The sequence below is a fragment of the Pristiophorus japonicus genome, chromosome 11, assembly GCF_044704955.1.
Source record: "Pristiophorus japonicus isolate sPriJap1 chromosome 11, sPriJap1.hap1, whole genome shotgun sequence".
Taxonomy (NCBI): domain Eukaryota; kingdom Metazoa; phylum Chordata; class Chondrichthyes; family Pristiophoridae; genus Pristiophorus; species Pristiophorus japonicus.
Window position 1 is genome coordinate 205,067,209 of NC_091987.1, and position 25,619 is coordinate 205,092,827.

Here is a 25,619-nt window from a genome sequence, read left to right on the forward strand (position 1 = left end):
AGGCTAGTGCGTGGAAAGAAGTGTAATTTGAGCAAGAAACTAGAAGATGGCTTGCTGACTGACACTTGTGCATCTGTGGTGGTCAATTGCCTGAGACACGGAAAAAATATTCATTCGTTTTCTGTTTACCATTGAGGGCATCAGTGAATTACTTGGATCATTGGTACTTCTCAAAGTACTGCTGTGCCTGATAGGCTCACTGTCTGCATCTCCCTGACAACGGAGGCAACACGAGCCTGGAGCAGCTGGAGGGAGATTTAAACATCAATGTCTCCCTGACAACGGAGGCAGCTTGAGCCTGGAGCTATTACAGATCCAAGCAAGAGAACAAAGTGGGAACTAAAAAGGTAGTAAAATGATGACATCACAAGGATAGAGGACAGTGATTGGTTCTTCCATATTAATTGAATCACTGGACAGGGAATGAATCTTAAAGAAAACTGATTGTATGATTTAATTTGATTCAATTGCTGATTTTATCATTTTAACTTAATTTATAATTATGATAGATATTTAATTTTGTTTAATTATAATATTCTAATTTTACTATTGTATACTCCTTGTATTATTTACAATGTAATATGAATTTCTTTAAAAAAATGTTTTCGTCTGCGTCTATCTGCGTGCACATTTTGCCTGCCACTTCAGACCCGAGTCTTTAACCTCTTTTTGCCCTCCCTTCCCGCATTTTTTCTCTCTTTCCCTCAATGGTCAATATCTAACTTGTTGTGAGGCGCCTTGGGATGCTTTACTACATTAAAGGCGCTATATAAATAAAAGATTATTATTATTATTTGTGACCTCATTGGTAACTGGCTTCGACAGGATAAAGGCCAGTTGGCAATTGAAAGTTAAATGTTTGTAGCAGTAACAGTAAAGTTATTTCCTGTCTCAATTTTTGACAACCCATTTGCTTATACCGGGAGAGAAATGGAGCATAAAATATTTGCTTGTTCTGCTTGAGTGCCTGCCCAACACTTGTGTGTTTTGTCATACTGTGCATGTGTGTTCTGAACTACAGAATAGCTTTAGTAAAAATCTAACATTGAATTGGTAAAATTAATCACTCCAAGTCAAAGATGAGCCTAGTTCCCTTGAATTTTAGCATGAAGATACACATGTGGCACAATTTGAACTAAATTGCAGTTGTTTTTGCCTGCCAGGGAAATAATTTGCAGGAGGGATTATAATCCTTGCATCGCTTCGGTTTAGTGGTGCTTAAGATCGTGTGCTGGCTAGCCAGTGTGGTTGCAATGGAGATGATGGTGTACTTCCAAATTCCATATGTGCCATTTGGTACAGATTTCGTCAGGACATTCCTGGTTGCAGCTGGTTTGGATTCCTCTCCACTGCTGTGTTAAAATGTTTCCCAGCCCTCGATAGCAACGACGACTGACCATTATATAGCACCTTGAACATAGCAAAAGATCCTGAGGTGCTTCATGAGTGGAGAGAAGAGTTAGCAGAGTTGATTGAAGAAAGTATCCCAGAGGCGGCTGCTGATACAGACACACTTGGACAATTACTGGTGCATCACAGAAGGTGTGCTGAGAGTGATTGGGTGTATAGGACTATAAAACTTGTCTGTTTTGTACTGTGACCTGATTTCTTTTTGGGAAATTAAAATGTAGGTACTCGCCGCTTTTGTTTGGAATGCATGCTTACCAACATCTCCGAGATTGACGAGCCTGGTTAGTTGCCCAGTTTTTAACTGGGCTGACGGGAATTGAAGGTTGGAGTGCCTCTCTTTTCTGTCTCTCCTGCCAATTCAATCCCCACTCCAAAAGAAAAATCCTGTAACATCCTACAGGCTTTCATAATTCAAGCCTGGCATCACCAAATCATTACTACTTGACTTTCTCCTGTTATTTTCAACATTAATCATGTTGTGTACTATGCTGCTCTGCCTACACTTCCCAAAATTAATCAGTTGAAAGGGGCTAGCTCTAATGTTGATGGAAAGAAGCCATAAAAGCGATAAACAGAGATCACCGAGGTTATGAATCCTTGCACATAGATTTGACGGGTCTTGACTGAGTAGATGCAGAGAAGAAATGCATGACCGAGAGATGCATGGTGGAGAAGTACTCTTGGCTCAAATCCATGATCTCATCTCCCATCTCATCTGGAAGGAGGAGAGCATGCCAGGGGATTTCAGAGACGCCGTATTCGTGACCATCTTCAAGAAAGATGACCAGTCCGATTGCGGTAATTACAGAGGAGTTTCCCTGCTATCTGCCACAGGGAAAGTCATTGCAAGAATCCTCCTCAACCGTCTTCTCCCAGTGGCTGAAGAGCTCCTCCAGAGTCGCAATGTGGATTCCGCCCACTAAATGGCACATTGGACAGATCTTCACCGCACGGCAAATTCAAGAAAAATGTAGGGAGCAGCACCAACCTCGGTACATGGCCGCCTTTGACCTCACAAAGGGCTTCGACTCTTGTCAACTGTGAGGGATTATGGAGCGTCCTTCTCAAATTCGGCTGCATTCAAAAATGTATCACCATCTTCCACCTGCTTCACGATGATCTGCAAGCCATGATTCTTACCAACGGATCCACCACAGACTCAATACACGTGCAGACCGGTATCAAGCAAGGCTGTGTCATTGCACCAACTCTCTTCTCAACCGGGACAACCAGGAAATTGTTCAATCTCCGTCGCCTCCAGTCCAGATCCCAAGTCGTTCCAACCTCTGTCATTGGATTACAGTATGCAGACGACGCTTGCATTTGTGCACACTCGGAGGTCAAACTCCAAACCGTCATCTCCACCTTCACCGAAGCGTACGAGAATCTGGGCCTTACACTAAACCATCGGTACAACAAATATTCTCGACCAACTTGTCTCTGCCACACACTACTGCCCCCCAATTATAAAGATCCATGATGAGACCTTAGACAATGTGGACCACGTCCCATACCTTGGGAGCCTACTGTCAACAAGGGTAGACATTGACGACGAGGTCCAACACCGCCTTCAGTGCGCCAGTGCATCCTTTGGTCACCTGACGAAGAGGGTGCTCGAAGACCAGGACCTCAAACCCGGCACCAAGCTCATGGTCTACAGAGCAGTGGTGAGACCCACCTTCCCACGTGGCTCAGAGACATGGACTATGTACAGCAGGCATCTCAAAGCACTGGAGAAGTACCACCAGCGCTGTCTCCGCAAAATCCTGCAAATCCATTGGCAGGATAGGCGCACCAACGTCCGTGTTCTCGCTTAAGCCAACATCCCCAGCATCGAAGTATTGACCACGCTCGCTCAGCTCTGATGGACGGGCCACGTTGTCCGCATGCCCGACACGACACTCAGGAAACGAGCGCTCTACTCCAAGCTCCAACGCGGCAAGTGAGCCACAGGAGGGCAGAGAAAACAATTCAAGGACCCTCCAATCCTCCTTGAAAAAGTGCAGCATCCCCACTGACACCTGGGAATCCCTGGCCCAAGATTGCCCAAAGTGGAGGAGAAGGCGCCGGACACTTCCAGTCTCTTCGCCAGGAGCACGCGGAAGCCAGGTACAAACAGCGGAAGGAGCGTGCGACAAATCAAGCCCCCCACCCACCCGTCCCTCCAACCACTGTCTGCCCCACCTGTGACAGAGACTGTAGGTCCTGTATTAGTCTCATCACTCACCTTAGAACTCATATTAGTGTGGAAGCAAGTCATCCTCTACTGCGGGGGACTGCCTAAGAAAAAGAAGATATTCTCTCGTGGGAGAATCAAGAACTCGGGGGCATAGTTTCAGAATAAGAGGTTGCCCATTTAAAACGGAGATGAGGAAGAATTTCTTCTCTGAGGGTCATGAATCTTTGGAATTCTCCACCCCAGAGAGCTGTGGAGGCTGGATCATTGAATATATTTAAGGCGGAGATAGACAGATTTTTGAACGATCAGGAAGTCGAGGGTTATGGGGAGCAGGCGGGGAAATGGAGTTGAGGCCAGGATCAGATCAGCCAGATAAGCAGGCTCGAGGGGCCGAATGGCCAACTCCTGCACCTATTAAGTTATGTTATGATTTAATTGGAATCTCTGATCTGTGTACTGCTGCTCTCAAAAATCAGTGCGAGTGCACGTGTTGTCCGTTCATCGGCGTGAAGCTTTTACAGCATCTCCATGAAATCTGATGGGGATTTCTACTTTTCAGTCTGTGTTTCTGAAGAAGTCGGAGAAACAGTCAAATTAAAAATTTCAAGGAACAAAATGAAAAATCAAATATTTATACGTAATAGAAACATAAGTAATCCAACATGGGCACTAATGGAGGATTAATGCAAGAAGCAAAAAAGGGATTGGGAGAAGAATTCCAAAGCATTTTTACAATATGGAAACTTTTACCACAACCATAGGCAGGGGCTCTTTTCTCTCGAAAAGAGAAGACTGAGGGGTGACCTGTGAGAGGTCTTTAAATTATGAAGGAGTTTGACAGGGTAGACATAGAGAACATGCTTCCTCTTCTTGTGAGTCCAATAATTGGGGCATATAAGAAATAGAGCAGGAGTAAGCCATCCGGCCCCTCGAGTCTGCTCCGTCTTTCAATAAGATCATGGCTGATCTGATCTTGGCCTCAACTCCACATCCTTGCCCATGATAACTATAAGATAGTCACTAATAAATCCGATAAGGAATTCAGGATAAACTTCTTTACTTAGAGTGGTGAGAATGTGGAGCTCAAGCCACTTGAATCACTTTCCAATTTCACAACGATTTAAGATTTACAGAATTTCTCTCAATTTCCCTTCACCTCTTGCTACCCCAAATTATCCTCCCTTTTCTCCTTAAAGTGCTGACTCACACTGGGGTACAGATCCACGACCCTGAAGTATTTTCTCCCATCTCGCCTTGTTTCCCCAATGAATGTTTACAGATTAATTGTTGGTAGAGGGCATCTCGGTAGAGGACATAGATAGGCTAAGTGAGGGGCAAAAATTTGGCAGATGGAGTATAATGTTGGAAAGTGTGAGGTCATGCACTTTGGCAGTATAAAGGCAGGGAAGTCTTGTTACAGCTATATAAGGTATTGGTGAGGCCACACCTGGAATACTGCGCGCAGCTTTGGTTTCCATATTTACGAAAGGATATACTTCAGTTCAGAGAAGGTTCACTAGGTTGATTCTGGGGATGAGGGGGTTGACTTAATGAGGAAAGGTTAAGTAGGTTGGGCCTCTACTCATTGGAATTCAGAAGAACGAGAAGTGATCTTATCGAAACGTATAAGAGGGGGCTTGACAAGGTGGAAGCAGAGAGGATGTTTCCACTGCTGGGGGAGACTAGAACTGGAGGGCATAATCTTAGAATAAGGGGCCGCCCATTTTAAAACAGAGATTAGGAGAAATTTCTTCTCTGAGGGTTGTAAATCTGTGGAATTCGCTGCCTCAGAGAGCTGTGGAAGTCAGGACATTGAATAAATTTAGGACAAAAATAAACAGTTTCTTAAACAATAAGGGGATAAAGTGTTATGGGGAGCGGGCGAGGAAGTGGACCTGAGTCCATGATCAGATCAGCCATGATCTTATTGAATGGCGGAGCAAGCTCGAGGGGCCGTATGGCCTACTCCTGCTCCTATTTCTTGTGTTTTTATGTAAACTGTCCTCATCTGACGTCCATACACTTAGAGCAAGGGTGATTGAATAGCAATCGGGAATGGGAGACCTGGTTGTTTTCCACCCCCCCCTCCCACACTCTTCCCAATTCTGGGAATGTTGAAGTCAATTTTAACACCCTACTGAACCTGAGGTCTTGCTGATGGGTGCAATGCCAAATCCACCCACGATGTCATTGAGGGCCAACCAGCATGGTTTTTTTCCGGTTAGATTCACTGAACTAACGCATGAGATTATTTCAAAATGCTGCATCATCCTTTCCCAAACTCCTCGAGCAGTTCCTGAGGGCTGATTTCAGACATTGTCTGCAGTTAATCAAGCAGCCTTCAAGCAGCCATCTGTATCCGCACACCCTGGCGAGCAGTGAAGATAGAGCAATTATCTTAGATTTTGCTGGGCCTCACCTGTCTCCTGCTTAACAGCCACATTGAGATTTGGAGCACTAATTCCTCTAATAAATCGCATGAGAAGTAAGAATACAGGGTCTCCGCCCCTATTGAAAGTCGCAGGACATCATCATCACATGTTTGGTATTAATCTTAAAATGTAGCAAATTCCTGGCCAAAAAACCCAGCTGCTGCAGCAATTGCTTTATCTATCGTGTGTCTTCCTGACATCATCATAGCGTGCTGTGTGCAGGGACTGTAAGCCATCACTGAAGTTGGTTGCCTGCTGAGTGACAGATTGGAAGTATATGTGGTTTGCAGCACGTTCGACACTTGTTTGTGATTTCAGAAATTGCAAATAGTTTGCGAAAATGGGTTTTTGCAGCCAGTCTCCCTCGGCACCGGCTTTCTCCATGGACACCCTCGCTCCTTTGCTGTTTTTATAACCTAGGCCAGCTGAGCGATATGGAACAGGCTTCCTGTAAGCACTGTGTGCGAAGGCGTTTTCAGAGTCGTATTACTGGCACTTGTCATTTTGGTGTATAACAACAACAACTTGTATTTATATAACGTCTTTAATGTAGTGACGTCCCAAGGTGCTTCACAGAAGTATTATGAGATAAAAAAAATTTGACACCGAGCCGCATAAGTAGAAATTAGCGCAGGAAGCTTGGTCAAAGAGGTAGGTTTTAAGGAGCATCTTAAAGGAGGGAAGAGGTAGAGAGCCAGAGAGGTTTAGGCAGGGAGTTCCAGAGCTTGGGGCCTGTGCAGCAGAAGGCATGGCTGCCAGTGGTTGAGCGATTTATAATCAGGGATGCTCAGGAGGGCAGAATTAGAGGAGCGTAGACATCTCGGTGGGGGGGGGGGGGGGGGTTGTGGGGCTGGAGGAGATTACAGAGAGAGGGAGGGGCGAGGCCATGGAGGGATTTGAAAATAAGGATGAGAATTTTGAAATCGAAGCGTTGCTTAACCGGAAGCCAGTGTAGGTCGGCGAGCACAGGGGTGATGGGTGAGCGGGACTTGGTCCGAGTTTGGACACGGGCAGCCGAGTTTTGGATCACTACTAGTTTACGCAGGGTAGAATGGGGCAGGCCAGCCAGGAGTGCGTTGGAATAGTCAAGTCTCGAGTGGGATATAGTGGGAGTTTGATGGTTTGTGCTAGTTGACTCCCTCAGTCTACTCACCTGAATGCAATCAGGCTTGTGAACAAAACTAATTTGGAGAGTGAATGATATCTCCATTCCCAAAAACTTAAGTAAGACATTTATGTCAAGACAACTGTTGCACAGACCTTGAATTAAAACAATTGCAACCCAGACGGTTGTGAATTAACGAAGTGAGAATTTGTGAAGGAACTCATGAGACAATGAGTTGTGTTGGGAAAGGTGGTGTAACCGATTGCTGCTCTGAGGTAATCTCGGATTGTAGGGGGGACTTTAGATGTTCGAAATGGTCGTCTTTTCTTCAAATCCTTCCCATTAGAAGGAATTGTGATGTGCCACATTTATTGCCAGACCAAAGCCAGTGGCGCTTTGTAACTGGTGTCTGACAAGTTGTTCAGGTTTTCTTTACCAATTTGGGAATAATTGAAGCATTTGCTTGTGGGCAATCGCAAAGGAACTCCTTTGTTCTACCACTCCACATTTCTGTGTGGGCGATTATGGTGAAGTACAGTATCTCTGCTAATTCCTCCCTACCCGTCCTCTTCTAAGGCTTCAACAACAATAACTTGCATTTGTCTAGCACCTTTTAACCAAGCAAGACGACCGAAGGAGGACAGGTGATGGTAGGTTTTAAGGAGTATCGAAGGAGGAGAGCGAGAGGTTTACAGAGGGAATTCCAGAGCTTGGGGCCTTGGCAGCTGAAGGAGTTGATGGGTGCAGTTCCACATGCATCAGGCACCCTGTGGAGGCTGCAAATGGTATCACTGCACTCACCTGACTTTCACACATGCAGTTCTACCAGGGGTGGCCCCAATTGAAACATGCCACGATCTGTCTTGGCTCAGATTAACTAACCCCACACGGATAGAATTGAACCCGAGATCTTGCTAGTCTGTAGGGGCCAGCTGTTCATTTAATAAACTCGCTACGCTATGGAGGGAACTGTTTTCCATAACTTCGAAGAGAGGGTGCGATCAATGGTTTCGGGGAGGAAGCGCACATCCATATGTTCATCAATCTGGACAGAATACTGAAGAGTAAATTTAGTGGCGCCTCCCTCCTCTATAGCGTATGGGCCAGTTCCATGTAACGTGTTTGTTTTCCAATTTGATTTCTTTTATCAAACATCCTTCTAACTTGTACCTTCTACAACCAAGAGTGCGGACGGAACGAGTCGCAACTGTGCACATCAGCATCAACTTGAGAGCCAATCCTTGAAGTGGGCTTCTCATTCATGCTTAATCGCAATTGCAAACTGCTGCTATAGCCGAATGAATCTGCATTTGAATAGTGTGTTAGGTCAAAACATCTCTCGAACAATTCACACAACGTGCAGTGACTGATGAGCACAGCAGCCATTCTGAACCAGTCGCGTTGCACAATCAGCAGTGGGATAAGTGGTTAATCCATGTGTTTTTTTTGATGGTTCATTAAGGCAGGACTGTTGGGCAATGGGAGAAACTCCCTGCTCCACTTACATTAGTGCCATGGAATCTATGATGTCCACCTGAATGGGCAAACAGCAAAACGGAACCTTGTTTGAACATAAGAACGTAAGAATTAGGAGCAGGATTAGGCCATACTTCCCCTCCAGCCTGCTCCGCCATTCAATGAGATCATGGATGATCTACGACCTGAACTCCACTTTCCCGCCCGTTCGCCATATCCCTTGGTTCCCCTAGAATTCAAAGATCTCTCTCTCTCTCAGCCTTGAATATATTCGAAGATTCAGCATCCACAGCCCTTTGGGGTAGAGAATTCCAAGGATTCACAGCCCTCTGAGTGAAGAAATTCCTCCTCATCTCCCTCTTAAATGACCGACCCCTTAACCTGAGACCCATAACAGGAAAGTAATTCTGTATTGCACCGGACCTTGGATGATGTCGGACCCTTAACTCAAACCTTCTTCGCAAAAAGCAAGAGTGAGCTAAGTTGAGATGTAAAACTAACCTGGGTGGTTGATATTGGCAGAAGTCAGAGTTTGGGGTTTACTGTAACTTTGTTATTATGAGCAGATGTAACCTATAAGTTTGTAAGTTTTTTTTTCCATAAAACTCCTACCAGGCTTTGCCGGCAACTTTTTATCTTAAATTCTCTTTTCTAGTGTTGGTGCTTTACATCGTCTCAATTCATCTTAAATCTTCACTGAGTAGGCGTTGCGATGACTGGTATGTGGTGTTTACTTGGATTAATGTCCCAACTGGTTCAAACCCAAACACAGCCTGCTAGTAAAACTTGATTGTATCATGTATGAATCGAGTTTGACACTTGCTGATTGATTTGATGCAGTGCGATGTTCTCCTGTGTGGGTGACCTGCCCATAGCGACTGAAGCTGTTAACCAGTGTGTGTCTCCCTTCTCCAGTGCGCCACCTGCTGGCCGGTCAGTGGATGCACACCGACACGTGGTCTGCACTATTCACCTCCCAGGTTCGTTGCGAAATGAGAAAGAGGGGTTTCAGAGAAGCCAATCGGGAAGGTGGTGAGTTTTCTGCCCCATCTTACCACTGCCTCGAATTAAGGTCTGAGCAAGTCCGGACGGGCGAGAGGTCTGGTTACAACAGCACGCAACAGACATTTGTGACGTTACACAACATGAATGGGGCATGCTGAATGGAGGGTTACAGGAGGCCTCGTGCACTGTTGCAACGACAGTCTCAACAACCTCACAGCACCTTCCAAAAGTAAAGTGCCACTGGAGGGGAGCTTGCTATTTGTTTTGTCTGCTCCTCGGCTTCACCTATTTAGAAAGAAAGACTTGCATTTATTACATCGGATATACAGCACAGAAACAGGCCATTTGGTCCAACCAGTCCATGCTGGCGTTTATGCTCCACTCGAGCCTCCTCCAGTCTTTCCTCATCTAAATCTATCAGCATAACCCTCTATTCCCTTCTCCCCCATATGCTTGTCTAGCCTCCCCTTAAATGTATCGATACTATTCGCTTCAACCATTCCCTGTGGTAGCAAGTTCCACATTCTCACCACTCTCTGGGTAAAGAATCTTCTTCTGAATTCCCAATTGGATTTCTTGGTGATTATCTTCTATTGATGGCCTATAGTTATGCTCTTCCCCACAAGAGGAAACATTCTCTCTGTATCCACTCGATCAAAACCTTTCATAATTTTAAAGACCTCTATTAGGTCACCCCTCAGCCTTCTTTTTTCAAGAGAAAAGAGACCCAGCCTGTTCATCCATTCCTGATATGTATACCCTCACATTTCTGGTATCATCCTTGTAAATCTTCTCTGCACCCTCTCCAGTGCCTCTCTTTCCATTTTAGAATATGACGATCAGAGCTGTACGCAGTACTCCAAGTGTGATCTAACCAAGGTTCGATATAGCATAACTTTCCTACTTTTCAATTCTATACCTCCTAGAAATAATCCTTAGTGCTTGGTTTGCTTTTTTTATGTTCTTGCTCCTTTCATGAGCACCGGACATCCCAAAGCGCTTTATAGCCAATGGGTTACTTCTTGGAGTGTAGTCACTATTGTAATGTAGAAAACGCGGCAGGCAATTTGCGAACAGCAAGCTCCCAAAAACAACAATATGATAATAACCAGATAATCTGTTTCTCTTTTAGATGTTAATTGAGGGATAAATATTGGCCAGGACATAGAAACATAGACTCCAAGTTTCCACACGCGGCAAAACAGGCACCCCTCCGAGCTGCGTGCCAGTTTTTCGCGCCGAAAACGGCGCCTGAAAAAAAACTCGCTATTCTCGAGCGCTTTGCAGCTCCATGTCAGCTTGGCGCGGAGCCCACCGCTCGCGCCGATTTTGTAAGTAGGAGGGGGCGGGTACCATTTAAATGAGTTTTTTTTCGTGCCGGCAACCCTGCGCGTGCGCGTTGGAGCGTTCGCGCACGCGCAGTGTGAAGGAAACATTGGCACTCGGCCATTTTTGTAGTTCTTTGTAGCTGTTCAATTTTTAACATTTTTTAATAAAACCACATTGCCCTTCCATGATCAGCACTGAGGCTTCTTGCAGCAGTGAGAAGGCTGCAGGAAGCCTCAGAAGTTGAGGCAGCCGTTTCCCGACGGGCCCGACCGACGGCAGGGGGGCCTCCCTCCCCCCCCCGCCATCGGGAACGGCTGCCTCAACTTGTGAGGCTTCCTGCAGCCTCCTCCCTGCCTGCCCCCCGCTGCGGTCGGTCGGGCCCTTACTCCCTTTCCCCCGCCACCCCTGCCGTCGGGAACGGCTGCCTCAACTTGTGAGGCTTCCTGCAGCCTTCTCCCTGCCTGAAGCACTTTCACACAGGTAGGAACATGGTTTATTTAATCTTTTCTTTGCTTATAAATTTTTATTCAGGTTGGAATTATTTGTATAATATTTATATAAGTATAACTAAGGATTTATTGTCGAATGTAATGACTTCCCTCCCCCCCCACCCCCACCTCGTTCCAGACGCCTAATTTGTAACCTGCGCCTGATTTTTTAATGTGTAGACAAGGTTTTTTCAGGCCTACAAAAATCTTCACTTGCTCCATTCTAAGTTAGTTTGGAGTACGTTTTCACTGTGGAAACTTTCAAGTCAGGCGTCAGTGGCCGGACACGCCCCCTTTTGGAAAAAAAACATTCTGTTCGAAAGTGAAACTGTTCTAACTGACTAGAACTGCAGAAAACTTGTGGAGAATTCCGATTTCTAAGATACTCCGTTCTCCACCAGTTGCTCCTAAAAAAATCAGGAGCAAATCATGTGGAAACTTGGGGCCATAGAAATTAGGTGCAGGAGCAGACAATTCAGCCCTTGGAGCCTGCAACGCCATTCAATAAGATCATGGCTGATCATTCAACCTCAGTACCCCTTTCCTGCTTTCTCTCCACACCCCTTGATCCCTTTGGTCGTAAGGGCCATATCTAACTCCCTTTTGAATATATCTAACGAACTGGCCTCAACGACTTTCTGCGGTAGAGAAATCCACAGGTTAACCACTCTCTGAGTGAAGAAGTTTCTCCTCATCTCAGTTCTAACTGGCTTACCCCTTATTCTTAGACTGTGACCCCTGATTCTGGAACTCCCCAGCAACGGGAACATTCTTCCTGCCTCGAACCTGTCCAATCCCATCAGAATTTTATATGTTTCTATGAGATCCCCTCTCATTCATCTAAACTCCAGTGGATACAACCCCAGTTGATCCAGTCTCTCCTCATATGTCAGTCCTGCCATCCCAGGAATCAATCTGGTGAACCTTCGCTGTACTCCCTCAATAGCAAGAACGTCCTTCCTCAGATTATGGGACCAAAACTGAACACAATATTCCAGGTGTGGCTTCACCAAGGCTCTCTACAACTACAGTAAGACCTCTCTGCTCCTATACTCAAATCCTCCAGCTATGAAGGCCAACATGCCATTTGCCTTCTTGACCGCCTGCTGTACCTGCATGCCAAACTTCAATGACTGATGTACCATGACACCCATGTCCTAATCTGTCACCATTCAGATAATATTCTGTCTTCCTGTTTTTGTCACCAAAGTGGATAACCTCACATTTATCGACATTATACTGCATCTGCCATGCATTTGCCCACTCACCTAACCTGTCTAAGTCACCCTGCAGTCTCTTAGCATCCTCCTCACAGCTCACACCGCCACCCAGCTTAGTGTCATCTGCCAACTTGGAGATATTACACTTAATTCCTTCATCTAAATCATTGATGTATATTGTAAATAGCCGGGGTCCCAGCACTGAACCCTGCGGCACCCCACTGGTCACTGCCTGCCATTCTGAAAAGGACCCGTTTATTTCGACTCTCTGCTTCCTGTCTGCCAACCAGTTCTCTATCCACGTCAATACATTACCCCCAATACCAATCTCTTGTGTGAGACCTTGTCAAAAGCCTTTTGAAAGTCCAAATACACACATCCACTGGTTCTCCCTTGTCCACTCTACTAGTTACATCCTCAAAAAATTCTAGAAGATTTGTCAAGCATGATTTCCCCTTCATAAATCCATGCTGTCTTCGACCGATCCTGTCACCGCTTTCCAAATGCGCTGCTATTACATCTTTAATAATTGATTCCAACATTTTCCCCACCACCGATGTCAGGCTAACCAGTCTATAATTCCCCGTTTTCTCTCTCCCTCCTTTTTTAAAAAGTGGTGTTACATTAGCTACCCTCCAGTCCATAGGAACTTATCCAGGACACCAGGGATAAACTCCCCTGCTCTTCCAAATAGTGCCGTAGGATGTTGTTTAACATCTCATCCGAAAGACGGCACCTCCAACAGTGCAGCACTCCCTTAGCACTGCACTGGAGTGTCGGCCTAGATTTTTGTGGTCAAATCTCTAACGTGGCACTTGAGGCCAGCATTATACCATTTCTGTCACTCGCACTCGAGTGAGACCTTTATTGGAGAAGCTAGTGACCAGAAAATAATCGCAAGCCATGAATTGAAACCAGCTGTACATGTGTAAGCTTGTGTGTGTGCAGCTGTTTTTATGTTTCTCCAATGAGTCGGAATCCATCCCTCAGTGTGAGGTGCGCAAATTCCATCGCACTCGGGAGCCTTGAAGTTGTACAATAAATGAGCCATGAGATTCTGTTGCAATACCAGCAACAGCACAAATACCCAATTAATGCACGAGTTCTGCGGAACTGACTAGTGTCAGTGACAGATTGCAGTGCTCAGAAGCCATATGTGCACTTTTTTTTTTGTCCTCCTTAATGTCTTCACCTTCCACCATCCTGTTGCTGAATTTACTTGGGTTTTTTTCCACTTTGTTTTTTGTCATATAACGTTATGTCTGTTGCCACATTTCTACCTGGAGTGGCTGGGTGTTTGCGCCCATCATGTCCCAATTTGCTGTGCTTTTCCTCTAACCTCCAATAATTTTAACATCCCCTTTTCCTTTCTTTCTTTTTTCTCGTCTTGAGAAGTTTTGATTCTATCACCACTCCTGACCGCACTCCCATTGAGGTGCACGGCCGCGCAGTACTCCCAAGGTCCAGCGCAGGCCGCTCACCGGCTTTCACATTGTAAGTACCACGGATGTGTGGAAATTTGAAGGGACCATTCGAAGAAGCAGGCTGTGGGGAACAAAGTGCACCATACAGCGAACATTGATTACAAGTCTCTTACCTTTCCCAATCCAACTTAATCAGGTTGGCTGCTTGTTTACTAAAATGTGGTGGTGAAAATTTCTCATTTCAGTGTGAGTTATAAGTCGCTTCCTGTACAAGCGTGTATTGCTCAGAATCCAAATTCTAATTTTTGTACGCTATTGTGGCATTTAGCTTGAATGCAATGACGAGAGCAATCACGAGGGGCATAATTCAAATTTGGAGGACAGTTAAGTCATTTTAATCTGAAGTACTCCTTTCTTCCCAGCCTAATACTGTGCTCGCTGACCTATGTTGGCTCCCGGTTAAGCAATGCCTCGATTTCAAAATTCTTATCCTTTTTTCAAATCCCACCATGGCCTCGCCCCTCACTATCTCTGTAATCTCCTCCAGCCTCACAACGCCCCCCCCCCCCCCCATCCTTTTGAGATGTTTGCACTCCTCTAATTCTGCCCTCTTGAGAAATCCTGATTATAATTGCTCAACCATTGGTGGCCGTGCCGTCTGTTGCCTCGGCCCCAAGCTCTGGAATTCCCTCCCTAAACCTCTCTCTGTCCTCCTTCAAGACGCTCCTTAAAATATACGTCTTTGACCAAGTTTTGAACACCTGCCCTAATTTCTTCTTGTGTGGCTCGATGTCGTATCTTTTGTCTCGTAGAAAACATAGAAAATAGGAGCAGCAGTAGGCCAGTCGGCCCTTCGAGCCTGCACCGCTATTCTCCCCATACCCCTTGATGCCTTGTGAATATTCCTGTGCAGTTAATTGGGACGTTTAACTACGTTAAAGGTATTATATAAATACAAGTTATTGTTGAAAGTCACCAAGAATTTCTGCTAGCTAAGAGTATACAGTGAAATTCAGTTTAAGTGATAAATACATACAAATGACGGCACTGGAATGCTGTGAGAGTGTGTTAACGAAGAGGAACTGATTTTGTTATTGGTGGAAAAGTTATATTGCAGTGCTAAAAATGGCTAACATAAACACATTAATCAAAATCATCTACGGTATGAGTGGTACAGAAAAAATCTTCAAGTTTTCTCTATTCTTTTAATTAATTCTAGAGAACCAGTGATTAACAAAAATGGCGAGCAGCATCATAAATTTGATCTTTCCCCATCGCCAAGATGCAATCAAAGAAAGAAAGATTTGCATTCATATAACGCTTTCACAAGCACAGGATGTCCCAAAGCGCTTCGCAGTAAATGGAGTACATTTTTGACATGTAGTCGCTGTTGTATTGTGAGAAACGCAGCAGCCAATTTGCGCACAGCAAGCTCCCACAAACAGCAATGTGACAATGACCAGATAACCTGTTTTTGTTCTGTTGATTGAGGGATTAATATATTGGCCAGGACACCGCAGATAACTGCTCAGACTGAACTCATAGACTGAACAACAAATTTACATCCACCTGAGAGAGCAGACGGGGCCTCGGTTTTGACGTCTCCCCTGAAAGACGTCACCTCCGACAGTGCGGCGCTCCCTCAGCACTGCACCGGAGTGTCAGCCTAGATTTTTGGGCTCAAGTCCCTGGAGTTACGGAGTTGATGGTCACTTCTTGTGCCGTTGACATGCCGAGCATTTCTCTTCACTACAGTCTCTTTGTTGCTTTCGTCACTGCGTTTTCTTTAGCCCTTGTTTCCCTTTACAAAGTCCATGGACTTGCTGCAGGTCTCGGTGTGTCACCAACATGTTAAGATTCAGCAATTGTTGTTCCAGTTGGTGGTGGGCTGTTGCACAAGTCATTTCAAATCAGTGCAGACTGGTGATCAGAGAAGAAACAAGAAGCAAAGCCTACTATTATATATAAGGCAGCGAGATACAATTCAATTATCATTAATAGGCACAAACTGCAAAATCCCTTATGTGATGTGTAACAACAAAATTGATCTTTACATCGGGATACCTGTTGATGATTGTAATGAGGGCAAACACACGATCATAAATGGCAAATCAAGGTTTGATCCTTTAAAGCCAACTGATTACCAGAAACAGCAATCATTTAAAGAAAGACTTACGTTAATAGAGCGCCTTTCATGACCACCGGACGTCTCAAATTGCTTTACAGCCAATAAAGTGCTTCAAAAGTGCAGTCATTTTGTAATGTAAGAAACGCGGCAGCCAATCTGCGCACAGCAAGCTCCCACAAACAACCATGTGATAATGACCAAATAATCTGTTTTTGTTATGTTGATTGAGGGATAAATATTGGCCAGGACACCGGGGATAACTCCCCTGCTCTTCTTCGAAATAGTGCCAAGAGATCTTTTGCGTCCAGCTGAGAGCAGGCGGGGCCTCGGTTTAACGTCTCATCCGAAAGACGGCACCTCTGACAGTGCGGCACTACCTCAGCACTGCACTGGAGTGGCAGCCTAGAGTTATTGCTCAAGTCCCTGGAGTGGGACTTGAACCCACAACCTTCTGACTCAGAGGCGAGGGTGCTACCCACTGAGCCACAGCTTGGTGAATTCCACTGTATATTCTCATTTGATGTAAAAGCAGGTCATTGAATGCCATCCATGTTGGGTGTCCTACTTCGGTAGTTTATCTACTGTGTCTATCTCTGGCCAGTTGAGGTAGATCAGAATGAGATTGATGTTCATCCTACTTCTGATCTTACCACTCTTTATAAAGGGCATGTTTCAGTGTATGGATATATATGCAGCTTCTTATAGGACCTCTTATTTGATGCTCTTGCATAGCAGCATAATGATATTCCATTTTTAAAAGTGCACTAACCACAAATTCCAAATATGATGACTATCCTCTACAATTGTTTTGTGTGATTTATAAAAATCTACCTAACAATCTTTTAAATCTGCAGAAAAAAGAGTTAATCTGTTTTCAATGTATTTTTATGGTGCGGAGATTATATATTGATCGGGACTGCACTAAATAGCATAAAATGTATTAAAGTTAAATGGGTCATTGAGTTAAACATGCATTACGAAATTTATGATTACAAAATAACCCACAATTCATAAACACTTTACTGTAACCCTTTTTTTGAGAAAATGCATTTGCAATTATTGCCAAGTATCAATTTTACATCGGATTACATAGGATATATGGCACAGAATAGACCATTCGTATTCCTCTTGTATTTCCTCATCTAAATCTATCAGCGTAACCCTCTATTCCCTTCTCCCTCACATGCTTGTCTAGCCCTCCCCTTAAATGCATCGATACTATTCGCTTCAACCACTCTCTGTGGTAGTGAGTTCCACATCCCCACCGCACTTTGGGTAAAGAAGTTTCTTCTGAATTCCCTATTGGATTTCTTGTTGACTATCTTACATTGATGGCCTCTAGTTATGCTCTTCCCCACAAGTGGAAACATTCTCTCTGTATCCACTCTATCAAAACATTTCATAATTTTAAAGACCTCTATTAGGTCACCCCTCATTTTTCTTTTTTCAAGAGAAAGGGGACCCAGCCTGTTCATTCTTTCCTGATATGTATATCCTCGCATTTCTAGTATCATCCTTGTAAATCTTCTCTGCACCCTCTCCAGTGCCTCTCTCCTTTTTATAGTATGGCGACCAGAACTGTACGCAGTACTCCAAGTATGGTCTAACCAAGACTCAATGCAGCTTTGGCATAATCTCCCTACTTTTTAATTCTATCCCTCTAGAAATAAACCCTAGTGCTTGGTTTGCTTTTTTTTATGGTCTTGTTAACCTATGTCACAACTTGTGGTGATTTGTGTATTTGTACCCTGAGATCCCTTTGTACCTCTACCCGACCTAGACTCGTACCCTCCAAGTAATAAGTGACCTCCCTATTCTTCCTACCAAAATGTAATACCTCACATTTATCTGTTTTGAACTTCATTTTCTAATTAGTTGCCCATTCTGCAAGTTACTTAAAGACTGCATTAGAGGGAGTAGCTTGCGGCGGCCCGGCCCGGAAATCTGCGCGGTCCCGGCTTGCAAGACCATCAGCAGGCCGGGGCTATCGGAGCGAGCAGCGTGCGGCGGCATACCACTGCAGGAGGGCGACGGCCGTGAAGTCAGGTCGCTGATTGCAGTGCGGGCAGGCGCAGCAGCAGGAGGGACGAAGGAGCAGCAAGAGTTTGTAGAAGGAAGTGACCTGGGGTTCAGGAGAGGCGTGAGTCTGGGGGGCCCAGGAGAGGCGAGGGCCCAGGGGCAGCATGAGCCAGCCCACACTGCGATACGTGTGTGCGCTAGGTCTGTGCAACAGAGCTGGTCTCCGGTCGTCTTGGGTAATCCTTGCCACTGAACAAGACCTCGCTCTGTCAAGCCCGTGTGGTGGCTGGTGTGCAACGGCCACCCCACGTTAAAAAAATCCACGCACAGGCATCTTCCACCCTTCAAGATGTAGTTCTGGACCTGGAATATTAGGTCCTTCATTGAAACACCTGTAAACTCATCCCTTTTTGGCGTGGGAGCAAGTCATCCTCGCTTCGAGGGACTGCCTATGATGATGATGATGATGATGTGCTCCTGTAATTTGTTGCAGTCCTTTAGTATTGATCTTTCTCCACCCCCTCCCCCCACCCCAATTTGAATTGGTTACTACAATTTGCTGCATTACACTCGAGAATTAATGCATGGGCTGAACGATACTGAACTTAGAAAGAAAAGCACAAATTAAGGCAGAAGTTATGCCTGAAATGCCTATATTGTTGAATTGCTCATACTTTTAATGTCAGTGCACCGGCATCAAAATGACTCCAATCCGAAAATACGTCCAACCAAAAGTTAAACGTGTCTTTCAGATGCTGAGGGATCTTTTACACATTTCCAGTCTTTATTTTTTTATTTCAGATGACTTGGAATTTTACAGCTTTTCTTGAGCATGGAACAAATGAGGTTCAGTGTCAAAATTTAATAAAATATGTTGAGCAATTCTACATTTAAAAAAAAAAAAATCCACAGCGTGAAATAGAACTGTAGACCTATAATCGAAATCTTGGCACAAAATTATATTTTAAAACTCATGGCCGGTTAAAGTGCTTGTCCCTGCCGCCTCATACAATGTTGTGGGGTGTGTGTTGAGTTGAGTCTTGTATTTTGCTGTCACTCCAGCCATTCTGGCACTATTAGGATTAATTTAGTCAATACTGTTGTGTACGCGTAAATAACTGACAAACTGAGCCAGGAGAAATGTAACTTAACCATGTGCTTCATACAACAATCCAAAATGGAGTCCGCAAACCAGCATGAGTACAGCAACTGTGAATAGCTCCAGCAGGGTCCTAATGCCCGTTCTGTGAGCAGTAACAGAGTATGAACACAACAAATACAGGTTGAATTCCCGGGATGGCAAGACTGACATATGCAGAAAGACTGGATCGACGAGGCTTATATTCACTGGAATTTAGAAGAATGAGAGGGGATCTCATAGAAGCATATAAAATTCTGACGGGATTGGGCAGATTAGAGGCGGGAAGAATGTTCCCGATGTTGGGGAAGTCCAGAACCAGGGGTCATAGTCTAAGGATAAGGGGTAAGCCATATAGGACCGAGATATGGAGAAACTTTTTCACCTAGAGAATTGTGAACCTATGGAATTCTCGACCACAGAAAGTTGTTGAGTCCAGTTCATTGGATATATTCAAAAGGGAGTTAGATGTGGCCCTTACAGCTAAAGGGATCGGGGGTATGGAGAGAAAGCAGGAGTTGGGTACTGAAGTTGCATGATCAGCCATGATCATATTGAATGGTGGTGCAGGCTCAAAGGGCCGAATGGCCTGCTCCCGAACCTATTTTCTATGTTTCTATGAACCTCCTTTATCTGGAACCTTCGGGACTTGGCCTGTTATGGATAAGGGATTTTTCCGGACGAGGTGTGGTCACGTTAAATTAGATGGTACAGGTACTGAGCAAGGGGATATCTGGGCTGGCTAGGAGTGCGGCAGAGAGATCATGGCGGGAGGGGGCGGTGGATCGTGGGATCAGGCCAGCGATTGCGGGAGTCGGCAGCGAGGAAGGACTTCAATTTGTTCATGTCGGAGTTCTGCGCATGCGCCACCCGGTGGCCAGGAATAGTTCTGGACGAGGGGTGGTTCCGGATAAGGGAGTTCTGGGTAAGAGCGGTTCAACCTGTACTTTGTTAGACTGCTTGATTTACAGAAATAAAACCTACATTTGGGGGATGAATGTAAGAGAGGGTCTTGATAAAGCTGGCTATAATTGGGGGAGGGAGTTAGAGGAGGTTGCTGCTGATGCTTGCCGTGTTGTGTGAGCGTCTCCGATAGCCAATGTCTCGGGTTACCGGGCAAAATCCACCATCTGAACCATGTGATCCACCATCTGAACCACAGCCCGCACCAATCCTGTGCATCATCGGCACTCTGAAATGAGTGAAGTTAAGCGCCTTGGGCAGGTTACCAGAGGAAGAGGGAGAGTGAAACTCCTTTCAGACAATATATTGAACTATCTTTCTCTCGCTTCTCCAGATAAACCCCAAGTGCAGGTTACTGTGAGCTATCCGCAAGGTCTGACGAGAGAAGGGGACACGCTGGAGCTGACTTGCGCAGCCAATGGGAAACCACAGTAAGTCTGTGTGTCTGTGTGCTTCCAACTTGCAAGGGAGACTGACTTTTGTTCTTTAGCTCGATTTATTTATTTTTACACACAGTTAACCAATTCATTGGCCCATTGGGTTCATGCAGAGCCTTCATTGCAGTAATAAATTGTGAGTTTGAATTGGTGGCTGAGCACATTAATCCAAGGTGCTTCAATGATCATGTTATTTAAAGTGTGTGTTTGTGTGTGATATTTCGGCTCCATAACTGTATCAGGCACTTAAAGCTAGATATTAACTTCAATTATAAATGATATAACTTGCAACTTTAAAAAAAAAAACGGGCTTCTGCTAACACCCCTTTTTACATGCAATATAGATTATGAACGCCTGTAGTTTTTAATGTGTTGGGACTCATTTTTGCAGCATTTTTAGCCTATTCAGTCAATTGATCGAGAAACATTCTTTCCATTCCGTCATTCCTGTTGGCGCATCAGTCATTTCACTAACGGAATGCTATGTTTATTGGCGGATATGTGCACTACAAGATAAGGAATTGTTTCATGCAGACCTGGGGGTGCAGGTCTCGCTAAGGTGCACGCACGTGGTCACGCAGCCCGCTCACCGGCTTTTACGTTGTAGGGACCGCGCATGCGCAGACATTTAAAGGGACCGCGCATTAAATGAAACAGGCCACGCAGAACAAAGCGCAGCTCACAGGGAACATTGCTCAACAAGATCCCAACTTTGATTTCTGATCTGGGCTGAGTTGGGTGATTGTCTTCGGTGGCAGCTGCAGTGGGCCTCCATGCCCTTAGCTGGCCTGCGTGCCTTGACTATGGAGAGCAAAGTTCAGCCACACGGTCCTGCTCCTTGTCGCTATGCACTGCACTAAAATAAAAGCAAAATACTGCAGATGCTGGAAATAAGTGTTGCCAGTATTTTCGGTGAACTATTGGTGTGGATGTTGGTCAAAAGACAGGATGGGCTTGGCTATGCTGTGCTCCACAACTGAATAGTCCGACTCACGTATGAAAAATGGCTGCTTGAGCAAAACAGTGGGTTGCTAGCACCTATGAAACCACCCCCTGTATGAACCAGTGTCTTGAGAGGAAAATTGGTTACAAGAAAATCCAAATACAATAAAAAAATCTTGCATCTGTGTGTGCACAGTCAACTTTTTCCAGTTTCAGATCCTATAAAAATTAAGAGCAGGAGTAGGCCAAACAGCCCCTCGAGCCTGCTCCACCATTCAATAAGATCGTGGCTGATCTTTGACCTCAACTCCATTTTCCTGCCCGATCTTCATATCGCTTGAGTCCAAAGATCTATCGATCTCTACCTTGAATAGACTCAACAATTCAGCATCCGCAGCTCTTTGGGCAGAGAATTCCAAAGATTCACAACTCTCCAAGTGAAGAAATTCCTCCTCATCCACGTCTTAAGTGGCCAGCCCCTTGACCTAAGACTGTGCCCCCCTAGTTCTAGACACTCCAGCCCGGGGCAACAGCCTCTCATCATCTACCCTGTCAATCCCCCTCAGAATCCTATATGTTTTACACCTCATTCTTCCATCCTGAAAACTGCTTGTGTAAATTTAGCACGGGGCAATGAAACTCTTGTCTCCCTCTCCACGTGGAGGGGTTGGATGCCACCACTGGTTAGACACAGTGTGACCACTGTCCATAGACGGTTTCCATGATAAATGCGGGCATAGGAATTTATAAAGGAACTATAAAGCACGAAATGTATCACTTTAAAATGGCACCTTAATTACATCTGTGCTCCCTGCTCCAATAATCCCCAGTCCTTGAACCTCACTTCACCTAAAAACTACTCAACTCCCTGTGCAGTGCAATAGATAAAATTAAATTTGCCTGGGGAAATCTTGATAGGTTGATCTATTTCAGCAATCTCTATAGCTTCCTTCAGGTAGAATGTTCCTACTTAGCGGGGTTGTGATGGAACGGAGGCCATTAGCCATAGCAGGGGTTGGACCGAAGCATTACAAGGGTGGTCCACCTGTCATTGTACAAGCTCACTTTTTGGTCATTAAGCAAAATTGTCACGAGCTAAAGTAATCTGAGATGCCTTCAAATCGCATGGCATTCCTCATGATGGGTATGGTAGCTCAGTGGTTATGTTACGGGACTGGTAATCCGGAGGCCTGGACTAATGATCCAGAGACACGAGTTTGAATCCTGCCGCGGCAGCTGAGGAATTTAAATTCAGTTAATTAAATAAATCTGGAATTTTTTTAAAAAGCTAGTGTCAGTAATGGTGACCATGAAACTACCGGACTGTTGCAAAAACCCATCTGGTTCACTAATATGCTTAGGGGAAGGAAATCTGCCGCCCTTACCCGGTTTAGGTTTATATGTAACCTTCAGGCCTGCTGACCGAGGGCCATGTGGCTCTTTATCGGCCGGCGCGGACACGATGGGCCAATATAGCATCCTTATAGCACTGTAGATTTTTATGATTCTATGTCTTGCCTATATGTGACTCCAGACCCACAGCAATGTTCATCTTTTCATCTTTAATAATTGATTCCAACATTTTCCCCACTACTGATGTCAGGCTGACCGGTCTATAATTCCCCGTTTTCTCTCCCTCCTTTTTAAAAAAAAAGTGGTGTTACATTAGCAGTCCATAGGAACTGATCCAGAGTCGATAGACTATTGGAAAATGATCACTAATGCATCCACTATTTCTCGGACCACTTCCTTAAGAACTCTGGGATACAGACTATCAGTCCCTGGGGATTTATCGGCCTTCAATCCCAACAATTTCCCTAACACAATTTCCTGACTAATAAGGATTTCCTTCAATTCCTCCTACTCGGTTCCCTAGTATTTCCGGAAGGTTATTTGTGTCTTCCTTCTTGAAGACAACCAAAATATTTGTTCAATTGGTCTGCCATTTCTTTGTTCCCCATTATAAATTCACCCAATTCTGACTGCAAGGGACCTACATTTATCTTCACTAATCTTTTTCTCTACACATATCTATAGAAGCTTTTATAGTCAGTTTTTATGTTCCCAGCAAGCTTCCTCTCATACTCTATTTTCCCTCTCCTAATTCAACCCTTTGTCCTCCTCTGCTGAATTCTAAATTTCTCCGGTCCTCAAATTTGCTGCTTTTTCTGGCCAATTTATATGCCTCTTCCTTGGATTTAACACTATCCCTAATTTCCCTTGTTAGCCACGGTTGAACCACCTTCCCCGTTTTATTTTTACTCCAGACAGAGATTTACAAATGGTGGGCTTGCCAGTGACACCCACATCCAATGAATTAAAAAAATTTATGGATGAGCCCAATCCTACCCTTCCTAGTGCATGAACCTGTTTGGGGGAATGAAATGGAATAGATAGCAAACTCCAATTAGGGAAGGAAATCTTACTCGGTCTGGCCTATATGTGACTCCAGACCAACAGCAATGTGGTTGACTCTTAACTACCCTCTGAGCAAGCTGCTCAATTGCCACCACCACCTTCTCGAGGGCAATGGGGGATGGACAATAAATGCCGGCCTTGCCAGATACGCCCAACAACCCGGGAACATTGTCGTTAAAAACCCACCCGGTTCACTCATGTCCTTTTAGGGAAGTGTAAGAATACGAAGGACATGGACTTGCTATCAATTAGTACCAGTGGATCTTTATTAAGATTATACAATGGGTACACACATTTAGAGACATACTGCCCCGAATAGGTCCTACAATACCCGGTCAGTGTAGTTGGGTGTATGGTGTCTTCACATTCCTTCCTTCCTTCCTGGGTTCCTCTCTCCAGCTGCCCCAATAGTTACAATCCTCCTTCGGTTTTACCCTTTATCTCAATCACATGTCCCTATTGGACCAATCAGTCTTTTCGCACGTCACTTTTGACGGTCCTCTGTCTCTCGTCTGGCACGTTGTCGGCTTTTTCTGTTTTCCTGCCCTGTCACAGCTTTTGCGGTTCCAGTGGTCAAGGGTCAGTTCAACAGTTGGTCGAGGGTCTATTATTAATTGTCTCTCAGTGAATCTGTTTTAGTCAGTTTGCAGCAGTTAGCACCTTGGATTCGTCATTTTTGATACAGGCACTTCTGCAAAATCAACACGTGCTATTATTGTCGTTGCTCACCCACCACCCCCTGTGCTCACTGACCTACATTGGCTCCCGGTTAAGCAACGCCTCAATTTCAAAATTCTCATCCTTGTTTTCAAATCACTCCATGGCCTCGCCCCTCCCGATCTCTGTAATCTCCTCCAGCCTCACAAGCCCCTGAGATGCCTGCACTCCTCTAATTCTTAAGCATCACATTCTAATCACCTTGGTGGCCGTGCCTTCTGTTGCCTCGGCCCTAAGCTCTGGAATTCCAGGCCAAAACCTCTCCGCCTCTTTCCCTCACTTTCCTCCTTCAAGAAGCTTCTTAAAACCTACCTCTTTGTCCAAGCTTTTGGTCACCTGCCTTAATTTCTCCTTTTGTGGCTCGGTGTCAAATTTTTTTGTCTCCTGTGAAGCCCCTTGGGACATTTCACTATGTTAAAGGCGCTATATAAATACAAGTTGTTGTTGCAAGCTAGAGACTCATCCTCTTCACTTGACATCACTTCGCAACTAATATCTTTGCAATACAGGGCGCAGCTGTGCCTCAAAGCTCAGGTCAATTTAATAAAAAATAGCTTAGTTCTGCAGCAAGGCACCAGCTTTCCAATAGCCTTACCAACTCTGATCTTGCAGAAGGAAATCTGCCATCCTTACCCAGTCTGATCTACATGTGACTCCAGATCCACAGCAATGTGGTTGACTCTTAACTGCCCCTCTGAAATGACTGAGCCGCTCCATTGTACCAAACCGCTACGACAAAGTCAGTGCTGTGGGAGCACCTTCACCACACGGACTGCAACGGTTCAAGAA

At 45.0% G+C, this 25,619-nt stretch overlaps 1 protein-coding gene across 3 annotated transcripts in view; it reads left to right on the top strand.

Annotated features, from left to right (window-relative positions):
- cadm1a (cell adhesion molecule 1a) overlaps positions 1–25,619 on the top strand; it is a 432,536-nt gene that overhangs the window by 348,467 nt on the left and 58,450 nt on the right. For all 3 annotated transcript variants that reach the window (XM_070894428.1, XM_070894430.1, XM_070894429.1), the window contains one exon: positions 20,651–20,747. In XM_070894428.1, the coding sequence (XP_070750529.1) occupies positions 20,651–20,747 (97 nt within the window). The remainder of the gene's footprint in view (positions 1–20,650; positions 20,748–25,619) is intronic.